Source organism: Trichosurus vulpecula, chromosome 9, assembly GCF_011100635.1.
Source record: "Trichosurus vulpecula isolate mTriVul1 chromosome 9, mTriVul1.pri, whole genome shotgun sequence".
In the NCBI taxonomy this organism is placed as follows: domain Eukaryota; kingdom Metazoa; phylum Chordata; class Mammalia; order Diprotodontia; family Phalangeridae; genus Trichosurus; species Trichosurus vulpecula.
Window position 1 is genome coordinate 74,945,519 of NC_050581.1, and position 12,101 is coordinate 74,957,619.

The 12,101-nt window shown below is 44.6% G+C and overlaps 1 protein-coding gene across 1 annotated transcript in view; it reads right to left on the reverse strand.

The window, feature by feature from the left end:
• Positions 1-512: 512 nt before the first annotated feature.
• LOC118830902 (tryptase-like) overlaps positions 513-12,101 on the reverse strand; it is a 55,827-nt gene continuing 44,238 nt past the window's right edge. Inside the window, exons 2-7 of the mRNA XM_036737975.1 lie at positions 4,347-4,396; positions 3,572-3,632; positions 2,708-2,870; positions 1,942-2,207; positions 1,113-1,273; positions 513-984 (exon numbers count right to left, since the gene is read on the reverse strand). Of these exons, the coding sequence (XP_036593870.1) occupies positions 829-984; positions 1,113-1,273; positions 1,942-2,207; positions 2,708-2,870; positions 3,572-3,632 (807 nt within the window). The 5' untranslated portion in view covers positions 4,347-4,396 and the 3' untranslated portion in view covers positions 513-828. The remainder of the gene's footprint in view (positions 985-1,112; positions 1,274-1,941; positions 2,208-2,707; positions 2,871-3,571; positions 3,633-4,346; positions 4,397-12,101) is intronic.

A 12,101-nucleotide genomic window follows, 5' to 3' on the forward strand; every position in this document is an offset into this window, starting at 1 on the left:
ATACAATAGACCAGAATACAGCAAAACCTAAGTTAAAATCCTATCTCTAACACTCAATAGATATGTGACCTTGGGTGTGACCACTGATCATCCCCAGACTTAAAAGTAAAGTAAGGAGGTTGGACAGGATGTTGCCTTAATTTCCTGCTGTCTCAGGAACCTACCAAAGAGACTCAGTTCATTTCTATATAGCTGATTATTAAGACATGTCTTTTCCCTCATATGAAGGTAAAACTTGCTTGCCTGTAACTAACTTCCTTCCAAAGGTCCTCATCATTTTGTATTCCTTCCATATAATACACATTCCCTTGGCCAGAACCAACCCAAAGAAAATACATCCATTCCAGAGTAAGAGATAGAAGCAGTTTAATAAGATGCAAGCAATGCCATGTAAACCAGCCTCTTTCCCTCCCCCCTTCTTTGCTCCACCCACTGTCTCCTGAAATAATCCAAGTGTCCACACAGAGCAGAACCACGGAATACTGGAAATCAGAAGAGTTTCATTCCCACTATATTATATCTTACAGAGGGGGAAACTGAAACTCAGCCAAGGTCACACAGTGAGCCAGTCGTAGAGCAGAAAACCAGAAGCTGGGTGTCCTGATTCCTAGTCCAGGGCTCTTTGCTCTACCCTGCAGCTGCTAGGGCACTCAGGGTGGCAGAGAAGGAGAGATGCCTCCAGGAAGGAGGTATTTGAAGAAGGCAGCGTGAGTCCAGTGTGATGGGGAGGATTAAGGAATAGTTGGGTTGGCTTCCCAGGCAAAGTGGAGGCTGGAATCATTAAGGTGATGGTGTGATGAAGGAGGAGAAGGAGAAATTGGGCCAGAATCACTGGATCTGCTGATTGATCCAATCCACAAAGGCCGTGACAAGAGTGTAGACTCCAGGTCTGTGAGGAGCACCACAGTCCAATCCCCAACTCACTATTCCAGCCTGGAGCCAGGAGTCCTGCACGTTACAGACCAGGGGTCCCCCAGAGTCACCCTGGAAGACAAGAGAGAGTCTATTAGGATGGCCCAAGGGACAGACGATGTAGAAGAGGACAGGACTCCTAAGTTCAATCTAGAATCAGAGAAGGGAGCACAAGTAGGAAAAGGGACAGAGCTTCCTACCTGGCAGGAGTCCTTGCCAGTTTCACCAGCACAGATCATGTTATCCAAGATCATCCTCTCAGATTCACGAACAGATCTCTGAGTGTATTCCTGGTCGCAGGTTAGGGCGTCCATCAAGGAAACCTGTACCTTCCTCAAAGTATAGGGAGAGGGCAGAGGCACTGTAAAAGGAAGAGAGAGTAGAACATTTCAGCTGGCTTAGAGAGAAGGACAGAAAGGATCTGGGCACAGTGTCTTACTCTGTGTAATGGGGGTTACAGTGTTCTTGAAGGCTAACATTTGTGCTCTGGAGGGGACTGATACCTGGACACCAAGATCTGCAGAGGAACATAGCCAAAGACAGAGTGTCTTTTAGCATAGGACAGTCATTTAGAGCTGAGAGATATTTTAGAGATCACCTTTCATTTTTAAGGGAGGAAACTGAGGCCCCTTTGGGCTCTCTTTTCTCCCTTGTCTATGGCCATACGGTTAGTAAGTACCCAAGCTTGGATTGGCACCTCTGATAACAAATCCAGTGCTCTTTCCTCAAGGCCATGAAGCTCTGTTTCAAAAAAACCTAGTGCCTCTGTCCATAGGTCTGAACATCAAGGCACAGCAGTCTGGGGACAAGGGGGAAGGAGTCTAAGATATAGCATTTCTGCTCCACATAGGGGAAAACCCAAAATATTCAAAATATTTTTCATTAATAAAGAAAAGAGGGAAAAGTCATCTCTACAACCTTTTCTGCTATCCTCACCATAGTCCTTTCAATGCCTAGTCTTGGCCTTGATCGTGGCCCTGTACCAACCCTGGGAAATCCCAGGACACCACCTCCCTCTGCAGCACTCACCTCCTTCTGCAATGTTCCCCCAACCAGTAACCCAGCATTCCATGTCTCGGGTGAAAATCTGGGAGGCTTCAGGGAGCATGATGGTTTGGATGGTTTCAGTGAGCTGTACAGGGGACTGGAGCTTTAGCAGGGCAAGGTCAAAACCCAGAAAGAAATGAGTATAGTTGGGGTGGATGATGATCTCCTCCAGGGGCACCAGGTGGTCATCTTCATATAGATTCTGTTTCCTCAATTGGATCATGAAACATGAGGTATCGTTCTTAGCACTGGAGGAAGAGGGAGAACAATATTCCTTAGAGAGGCTACATGGCCCAAGAATCCTGAGACCCAATTGTGCCCCCGCTATGCCCTCTAGCTCTCAACCAAGGAACTGGGCATTTGGACCTTCCTGGAACTCCCATAGCCCACCACCATCATATTACAGAGAAGCTCTCTAGCTCCCCTCCTGCCAACTGGCCTTCTCCTCCCCCTGGATTTCCCTTCTGATAATAGCAACAATACCATACATCTGTTAAGCGCTTTGCAGATGAGAAAGGGATTTTTCATCCAATAGCCAACTGAGGAAGTCAGGGTAGGGATTGGTATCCCCATTTTAGAAAAAGGCCCAGAGAGGGGAAGAGACTTGTCCAAAGTGAGACAGTCAGTTAATATGTGGCACAGTCTGAACTACAGTCCAGCTCTCCTTTCTCTGAGACCTGAGGCTCTCTCTGTCCTTCCCCCAAGTCATGCCCCCTGCACCACTCTGAGAGGGAGGAAGGTGACTCACCTATTAAAGCAGTGGGCAGCAGTCAGGATCCATGTGGGGTGGATGAGAGAGCCCCCACATATGTGCTTCCAGGAGCCACTCAATTTTTTCCTCAGACTGATCTGCCATGGCCATTCTCCCTCCTGAGCTGCATCGCCCCCAACAATCTTAGCCTCGCTCTCATCTGAGTGGAGAATCAAGTGAGTATACAAGAAGTGAGTACTATTAGACCAGTCCTTCCACCCAGGCCTCCTCCGTTGCCAGGGATCATTCCTGGCACTGACACTCTCTGCCATAAACTGGTTGGCAACGAAGATGTCACCCGTCTCCCAGTAATCAAAATAATGGTAGCTGACATTCCTTAAGAACTTTGAGCCTTGCGGTGCCTTCTCTGTGAGCTCTAGACATACACCATCTCATTTGATCTTTACAACACCCCTATAAAGGACAGGTGCCACAAATGTTATTTTTTACAGATGAAGTAATTGAGACTCAAGAGGGTTAAGTGCCGAGGGCCACTCAGCATCAGAGACAGGATTTAAAATTATATCGTTCTTAACCTCAAGTCCCACATTCTTTCCATTATATCTTTCTGCCGAACAATTAAGAAGTATTTATTAAGCACCTACTATGTGTCAGGCACTGTGCCGGATGTTGGGAATGCAAGCGCAAAGAATGAAACTATCCCATCTTGCAATGGGCTCTCATTCACACAGGAAGAAATCATGGGTCCCGATCCCTAGCAACTAGCTCTGCCCTAAGCAATTTACTCACCCCCAGGGAAGAGCTGAACCATTCTCTCCTGACTCCCAGGAGACATTCCCCATGGGTCCAGAAACAAGAATCCCAAGGGGCAGTCAGGGGTTTGGTAGAGCCATAACTTACCTTGAACAATAGGGACTGAGTTTCCCAGGAGGGGAAGGGTCAAAAGCAGCAGGCAAAACATCTGGAGGAAGAGAAAGGGGAGAAGATTTGAGTCTAAATAGTGCTCGGCCCCGGGTTCTAGGATCTGGGATGGACCCTCCAAGGCAGCATCTCTGCTCTAAGGGACTGAAACCTAGGCTCTTTTGGCCTGATTGCCAAGGTCTAGGAGGGGAGCAGGATCCTTACCATGACCAGGTTCTCCAGCTCAGTCCTCCCTCTCAGTTAGTACCCTATTTAAATACCCAGGACTGAAAGTGGGAAATAGAGGAGAGTCCAAGGAACTCTTAGCCCTCCTCCAAAGGAGCTGGGACACCTGCTGAGAGGTCAGGTTACTGCCCAATTACATTCCTGTATTTCTATTTTCTCCTATCCCCATCCCCCTCCTGCTCCTCTGACCCTCACCCCTATTTCCTTGCTTGCTTCAAAGTCCCATCTTCTACCCACTAGGACTAGATCAAAGGTGTTAGAATCTTATGTTTGTCCTGCTCAGATCTCACCTAACACCTTGTTCTGTGTTCCTCTATGTAATTTTGCATAATATAATTATCCATGAGAGCTATAGCATAGTGGCCTTAAAATCAGTAAGACCAACGTTCAAGACCTGCCTTTGGCAAATACTCACTGCGTGACCTTAGGCATGCCTAGTAATTCCACAGTGCAGCGCTCCAGGGAACTTCCCAAGACTACAAATTGTAGAGCAGGTTCCAATCTGTCCTGGTAGAAGCAGTTGGCATACCTGGAGTTCTATTCTATGGATGAAATCAAAGATTCAGTCTTCTTCCTCTCCTAAAGAAACAGATATATGTGTTTGTGTGTTAGCCTCTTACTTATTCTCTGAGTTCCTTGAAAGCAAGGACCCTTGCTTTGTATTCCCTAGTGTCCAGCACAATGCCCTGACCACTTCATAAGTGCGTACTTAATAAGGACTGAATGAGTGACTGATGAATAAGGTAGTAAGACCATAAGATGTCAGAATTTAGTAGAGACTTTAGAGGTCATCTAGTTCATTGTCTTCATTTTGTAGCTGGGGAAATTAGGACCCAGAGAGGGAAGATGATTTGCCCATGATCACACAATGCAGTCATCCAACATTAGAACCCAAGGTTCTTGGTTCCTTATGCACTCTGTCTACTACACCATATTGCCTCCTTAACTAATCTTGTCACTTTATAGGGCAGAAAATGGAGACCCAGAGGGTTTAATAGACCTGTACAATGTCACTTAGGAATGAAATAGCTCATAGAACTTCTAGCAGATCTATCTCACTCTCCCGGGACTATACTGGTCCATCATGATTCTCATCTGCTCTGTCATGGTCCTTAAAGGAAAATGGCAATTTGTATCCTGGCACTTAGTGCAGTGCATACTAAGTGCTAACGATTTTTTGCTCATTCTTTCATACATTTGTGAATTTCTTCTTGGTTGCAGGACTTATGTTCCCCACGTATGTGCGCTATTTGATTAAATGTCTTCCTCTTTGGATTAATAAGTCTGTTAGCTTATAAAAGCATGTATATTAGTGGAGACTCCTGACTCAAGGTTTTGTGTGGTCTCAGAGTCCAGAGGCATGCTGGAGCCAGCTCAGATCAGCTAGCTATAGGCTACAGAACTAATTGGTAAATTTTCACTGCAAGCATTTACACCACAGAAACTGGCAAGTGCTATAAATCAGGGCTTGGGCTATTGTTTTGTTGATTGTCTAAACTTAAGGAGATGATAGGGAAAATGTTAATAATAAAAATTTAAATTAAAGGTGTGTAATGTGTACTTTTTTGAAGAGCTGGTTATTAAACGTTAACCAGCCATCCCTGATCCTGACCCACAAAGTTCCCGGGATTTGTAGTACCTACATGGAAAGGGGTACTGGATGCTGTTAGGTATTATTATCTTGAATTTACAGATAAGGAAAATATTTCACCTCAAAGGTCACAAAAGGGAAAGCCTGTCATCCCAGTCTTTGAAAGGCCATAACCTTGTGGAATGGCATCTCTGTCTGATGTTTCAATCCAATCCTACCAGACCCTGGACCCTACAAAACTCTTCTGGGATACAAGACTTTTGTTCTCTATCTGTCCCTGTCTGACTCTGTCTCTGTATTCAAGGTCCCATTTCCACATACAGCAGGGATGCTTAACCTTTTCTGTGGCATGGACCCCTTTGGTAGATATATTCAGTTTATGGACTCTCATTTCAGGATAATATTTTAAATGCATAAAATAAAATACATAGGACTACATTGAAATATAGTCTTCAGGCATAAAAAGTGCTATTACATACAATACAGCTACAGGTCTGATAACTACAATAATTTCAATGTAGTGATGAATATAAACAATATTTCCATATATCTCCAAAAACTGTAACATGATATGAAAATATTTATGATTTCTAGTGGTGACAAAGTCATATATAGTGTTAATACTACTGTGGTCTGTTGCCTACATTCATAATTGAAGGAAATGATAAATGTAAGTTAGAGGTTAGTGACAATAAAGATGCAATTTTTCCCATTCGAATTTATAGACACCTTGAAATCAATCCATAAAATCCCTGGGGCGGGGTGTCTGTTGGACTCATGTTAAGAAGAAGTAAGGGAAGGAGGGGAGAAGCCATCTCTCTAGAATACCAAGTAGATGCCTCCATACCAACTTACCTACACCTAACATCCACCCTTCACAGCCTGCAATGCTTGAAAGCCAAGTTTTGTTCATTTGTGATAATATATCAAGCCCAAGACACTCCATCTCTCTCCTACTACCACCCCAGCTGCAATAATTGTGAAGCTCTCCCTCCTCATTTTTGCCTCTTGGCTTCCCTGGATTCCTTCAAGCCTCAGCTAAAATTTCATCTGCAATAACCCTTTCCCAATTTCCCATAATGCTAGTGCTTTCCCTCTGAGACAACCTCTAACTTATTCTGGATACATCTTGTTCGTACTTAGCTGTTAGCCCATTAGATCATGAGCTCCTTGAGAACAGGGACTGTGTTTGCTTTTCTGTATATCCTCAGGCCTCAGTATAGTGTCTGGCAAATAGTAATACTTGTCTGAGGATTGGAGGGAAGCCAGGAGTTGAGAAGCCCTGGTGGCATTCTGGGAGAGAAGAAGAGTGAGAGAAGAGGAGAGGTGGAGAAGAGAGAAGGGAAGAGAAGAGACAAAAGGAGAGAAGAGAAGAAGAAAGGAGAGGAGAGGAGAGGCAATGGGAGAAGAGGAGAAAAGTGGATAAGAGAATAGAAAATTTAAAAAAGAGAGGACAAAATAGGAGAGGAGAAGAGAGAAGAGGAGAAAAGAGAATAAGAGAGGAGAGGAGAAGACAGGAGGTGAGAGAAGAAGAGAGGACAAGAGAGGAGAGGAGAGGCAAGGAGAGAAGTGGAGAAGAGAGAAGAGAGGAGAGGAGACAAAAGGAGATGAGAGGAGAAGAAAGGAGAGGGGAGGGGAGGAGATGAGAGAAGAGGAGAAAAGTGAAGAAGAGAACAGAAAATTTAAAAAACATAGGACAAAATAGGAGAGGATGAGAGAGAAGAGGAGAAAAGAGAATAAGAGAGGAGAGGAGAAGACAAGAGGTGAGAGAAGAGGAGAAAATGGAGATGAGAACGGAAAAGAGGAAAGGAAAGGACAGGAGAGAGAGGAGGAGAGAGAAGAGCAGAAGAGAGAAATAAAGAGGATAAAATGGAGAAGAGAACAGTAAAGAAGAAAGGAGAGGACAGGACAAGAGAGGAAATGAGAGAAGAGGAGAAAAATGGAGATGAAAACAGAAAAGGGGAAAGGAGAGGACAGGAGAGAAAAGAGGAGAAAAGAGAAGAAGAGAGGAGTACTGGAGAAGAGAGGAAAAGAGAAGAGAGAAGAGAGGAGGAAGGGAGAGGCTGAAAATAATAAACACTTAATTTTTGATGACTATTCCATACAAACCCCACTCTGAGGAGAAAAGGGTGAGCTTGTCTTGCCTCTTTGACTATTTTAGTCTATCTGCCTTTCTGCCACTGCCACCACTATCTGTTTGCATCGCTGCAGCTCCCAGCTCATCCTGTGAACTTTTTGCTGTTCAGCCCCTGCCTCCAGACAATGGCAGCTGTACCACGGAGAAGGCAACACTGTAGGTACAATTTGTTGGGACTACAAAGAGGACACCTGGAATCATAGACTCAGAGCTGTAAGGACTCATGGGATCATAGACACTGAGCTAGAAGGGACCTCAAAGTCAACAAGTACAGTCCCCTCATTTTACATAGGAGGGCACTGAAGCCAAAAGAGGTTAAGTAACCTGCCCAAGATCCCACAGAAAGTGAGAGGAAGAACAAGGATTCAAACTCAGGTCCTCTGGCTCCAAATCACAGACTGTAGAATTGGAAGGGACGTGAGAGGTCCAGGGCTCTTTCTGCTGTGCCAAACTGCTTCCCTTTGCTGATTACCAAATGAGAATCCAGTTGGGGTCTGCCAGAATGATCCCCAAGCATGGAGAGGAATAGATTCCTCTAAAGTAATGCTGATCACAGGCAAAGATGTCCAGCATGGATCCTGCAGCTGGCTTATGGGGAAGGACAAGGGTAGGCTCATTTGGGAAGGATGGATGAGATAGCACAGCTCTGCAAATGACTCTAAAGTTGGGGAGGGGACACCAGGATCTTACAAGGGCTATTGGAGACCCAGAGGAGGGTGTCTCTGACATTTATGACTACTTGCCTGGGCACTAGGGTCTATGCTGGAATACAGCCCTATGGAAGTGGGCATCTAAATGTCACTATTAAGTAAATGTTAGTCAGTCTATTGCTGCCAAAATCAAATATAAAATCCTCTATTTGACTTTTAAAGCTCTTCATGACCCGGACCCTTCCTGCCTTTCCAATCTTTTTACACCTTATTCCTCTCCCCTTATTCTATGTTCCTGTGACACTGATGTCCTTAATGTTTCTTTTTTTCTCCCTCCCTCCCCATCCTGCACTAGAGAAGGCCACCATTTGACTGCCCTCGATGTTTCATTGGAGATTATTGAATCAGGAAAGAAGAGGCAAGGGGAAGGTGACGTAATGAGACCTTTACTTCAGGAAGAATTTGATAGGTAAGTGGAGGGTAGACTGGAGTGAAGAAAGATTGGAGTTAGAGAGACCAACCAGAAGGCTGTGCAACAGTCCAGGCACAAAGGTGGTGGATCACTGGACCAGGGTGGTAGCAGTGGCAGAGAAGAAAGGCGGAAATATACAAGAGGGACGGGAGCCCCAAACTTGGTACAATGTATACTGTCTTTCCTGTTTATATTAACTACAGTTTTGCTTTGGTTGAAATCTCTTCACTTCTGGGTTACCCAGTGCTATAATTGTTAAACAGAAGCCCAGGTGACATACGTATACCTTTGTCTCTTAAGCCATATAGGGGAGGACACAGCAGATCAGATTCCTAATAGTTCCTGTCTGAGATTCTCTGATGCAATCTATCCAGGCCCTGTGTCTCTACATCAACTTCTCCTCTCCTCTCTGTCCTTTTCCTCTCCTTTCCTCTCCTCTTCTCTCTACTTCTCTTCTCCTCTCTCCTCTCCTTTCCTCTCTTCTCCTCTACTTTGCACTTCTCTCCTCTCATCTCCTCTTTTCTCTTTTTCTCTCCTTTCCTCTCTCCATTCCACTTCTCTTTTCCTCTTTCCTCCTCTCCATTCCACTCTTCCTCTCCTCTCATCTCCTCTCTCCTCTCTTTTTCTCTCCTCTACTCTCTTCCTCTCTCCTCTCCTGTCCTCTCTTGCAGTCTCCTCTCCTTTTCTCTTCTTTCTTCTTCTCTCCTCTCCACTCCTCCTCACCTCTCATCTCCTCTTTCTCCTCTCTTTCTCTCCTCTTCTCTCTGCTTCTCTCCTTTCCTGTCTTCTCTTGTACTCTCCTTTCCTCCTCTTCTTTTCTCTCTTCTTCTTTCTGCTCTTCTCTTCTCCTATCCACTCTAACTCTCCTCTCTTTTTCTCTCTTCTCCACTTCTCTTCTCTCCTTCTTCTCTTGTCCTCTCCTCTCCCCATCTCTACTTCTTCTCCTCTTCCAGAATGCCAGCAAGGCTTCTCAATTCCTGGCTTCCTTCCAACCCTCAGAATTTGCCAGAGCTAATAAGGAGGAAGTGGTTAGGACTCTGTTCAGACACTCCCGGACCTTCCTTAATCCTCCTCCCTTCTCAATTACATGTGAAACACAGTGGAAGCTGAATGTAACCCCTTGAAATAGGTTCAGACAAGGGCCATATCCCGTCTCAAGTCATACAGAAAATGAAAGCTGGAGCTGGGATGAGAACCCACCTCTCCTAGCTCCCAGACTGGGGCTCTGCTTTAGAATAGAAGCATCTCGTGCCTGGTTTCCAGAGCAGGAGTCACCAGAAGCTTTTTTTTTTTTCCAATGGGCCTTTTGGGACTTAGATCGGGTGAGAGGAATACAGATCATTCCCAGACCATGACGTCCTATGACTTCCAGATTCAAATACAAATTTCTCTATTTTGCATTTAAAGCCCTTCCAGCTTAACTTCCCATTCTTTTAACACATTACTTCCCTTCACTCTGGCCAAACTGGCCTTCTTGCTGTCCCTCACACACAACCCTCAATCTCCCACCTCCATGAGTTTGCACAGATGCTTACCCATACCTAGCATGCCCTCCCTCTTCACCTCTGCCTCTTAAAACTCCTAGTTACCATCAAATTTCAATTCAAATGCCACCTCCTGCAAAAGGTCTTTACTGTTTCCTCCCAATTACTGGTATCTCACCCACCAAAACAACCTTATATTGTTTTATAGATATTGCAAAAAAAATTACTTTGGATATCTTTATATAGGATCATAGATTTAGAGACAATCTAACCCAGGGGTTCTTAACTTTTCTTGTCCCTTTGTCTGGTAAAGCCTATGGACTCCTCAAAATGCTGTTAAATACGTAAAATAAAATACATACGATTAAAAAGGAAACCAATTACAGTGAAATAGCTATCCAAAAAATTTTTAAGTTCACAGGACCTGAGTTTAGAACCCCTGACCTAATCCAACACTTCCTTTTTTACGAATGAAGAAACCCAAGCTTATGTGAGTTTAACTAAGTGGCCCAAGGTTACACAAATAGTAAGCAAGCCCCAGATATGAAATTAGAACCCAGGTTCTCTGATATTAAAGCCAATTTTTGTTCAAGGGTACCATGCTACCTCCCTTGTGTTCATGTGATTTTCCCTGCAAAATGGAAACTCTTTCAGCATAGAGGCTGTTTCATGTATGTATTTGTATGCCCCAAGACAGGAGTGGGGAACCTGTACCCTCAAGGCCCCATGTGGCCCTCTAGGGCCTCAAGTGTAGCCCTTTGACTGAATCTAAACTTCACAGAACAAATCCCCTTAATAAAAGGATTTGTTTTATAAAACCTGAACTCAGTCAAAAGGTTGCACTTGAGGACCTAGAAGCTGCAGATTCCCCACTCCTGCCCCAGGCCCTATCACAGCATCTAGTAGGCATGCAATTAAAAAACTTTTTGATTGATATGAATGAAGTAACGTTACTGAGAGGAAGAAGGCCAAAGGAATGCTGAAAGGATGGGGCAAGATGGGTTTGGGGTCCGGAAAGACATGGGGGTGGGTCAAGTAAGGCTGATGGTACGGTATGGCAACATATTAGCTTCCCACGGTCTCCCAGAAGCACCAATCTGATTGGATACATCTGTTCACAGCGGTGGATAGGTGAGATAACTTGGGGGCAGGGACTAGATTGTGGCTGTGGACAGAATCCTAGGACAGACAACATATTTTTAAAGTTTAATCTGCATAATTAACACATTCTGAAGTCTAGACAACACACACGACAATGAATCATACCCTGGTTTGTAGCATTTACTGATGCTCATACTTCCAAGGTGAAAATGCTAGTGAGCCAGTTTAAGCTGGCACTTGCTGGCTAGGGGTGACTTAGCTTTGGCACAACTTGGGGCCACGTCTTTGATCACAACCAATAGGGAGATAAGGGCAAAAGTGTTGTGACTTTGATGACATGCAAAAACACTTCAGAATCTGCCTTGGCTTTGAGCCTATAAAAAAAAAAACATGGGGCCAATTCAATTCTATAAACTTTCATTAATCATTCCCTATATTCCTTGTATGCAGAGAACTACTAAACTGGGCAACAGGGGACCAAGTTTAGGTAAAACACTCTTCTTGCCCTCAGGGAGCTTCCAGTCTAAATAGGAGTCTTGATCCTCAGCTGCCTGTTCTTCTCCCCAGAACTCCCAATCAGGGAAGGCTCTCTTTCTTCAGACTCTCTCACAATGTTCTCCCCAGTTCCCAAGGAACCTAGAAATTCAACGCACCTCAACCCTGTCCCAAACTTCCAGTACTCCTAGGAACTGTGACCCTTCCTCCTTTGGTCTCATTTGCGCAATCAAGGAAGAGGAGGTGGAGAGAAAAGGTGAAGGAAGGAGAGGTGGCTGCTTCCAACAATAATAGAGCTAAAGTGAGAGGGGGAAGTCAAGGTCCCAAGGGAACCAAATGAAACTGAGCTGTTAT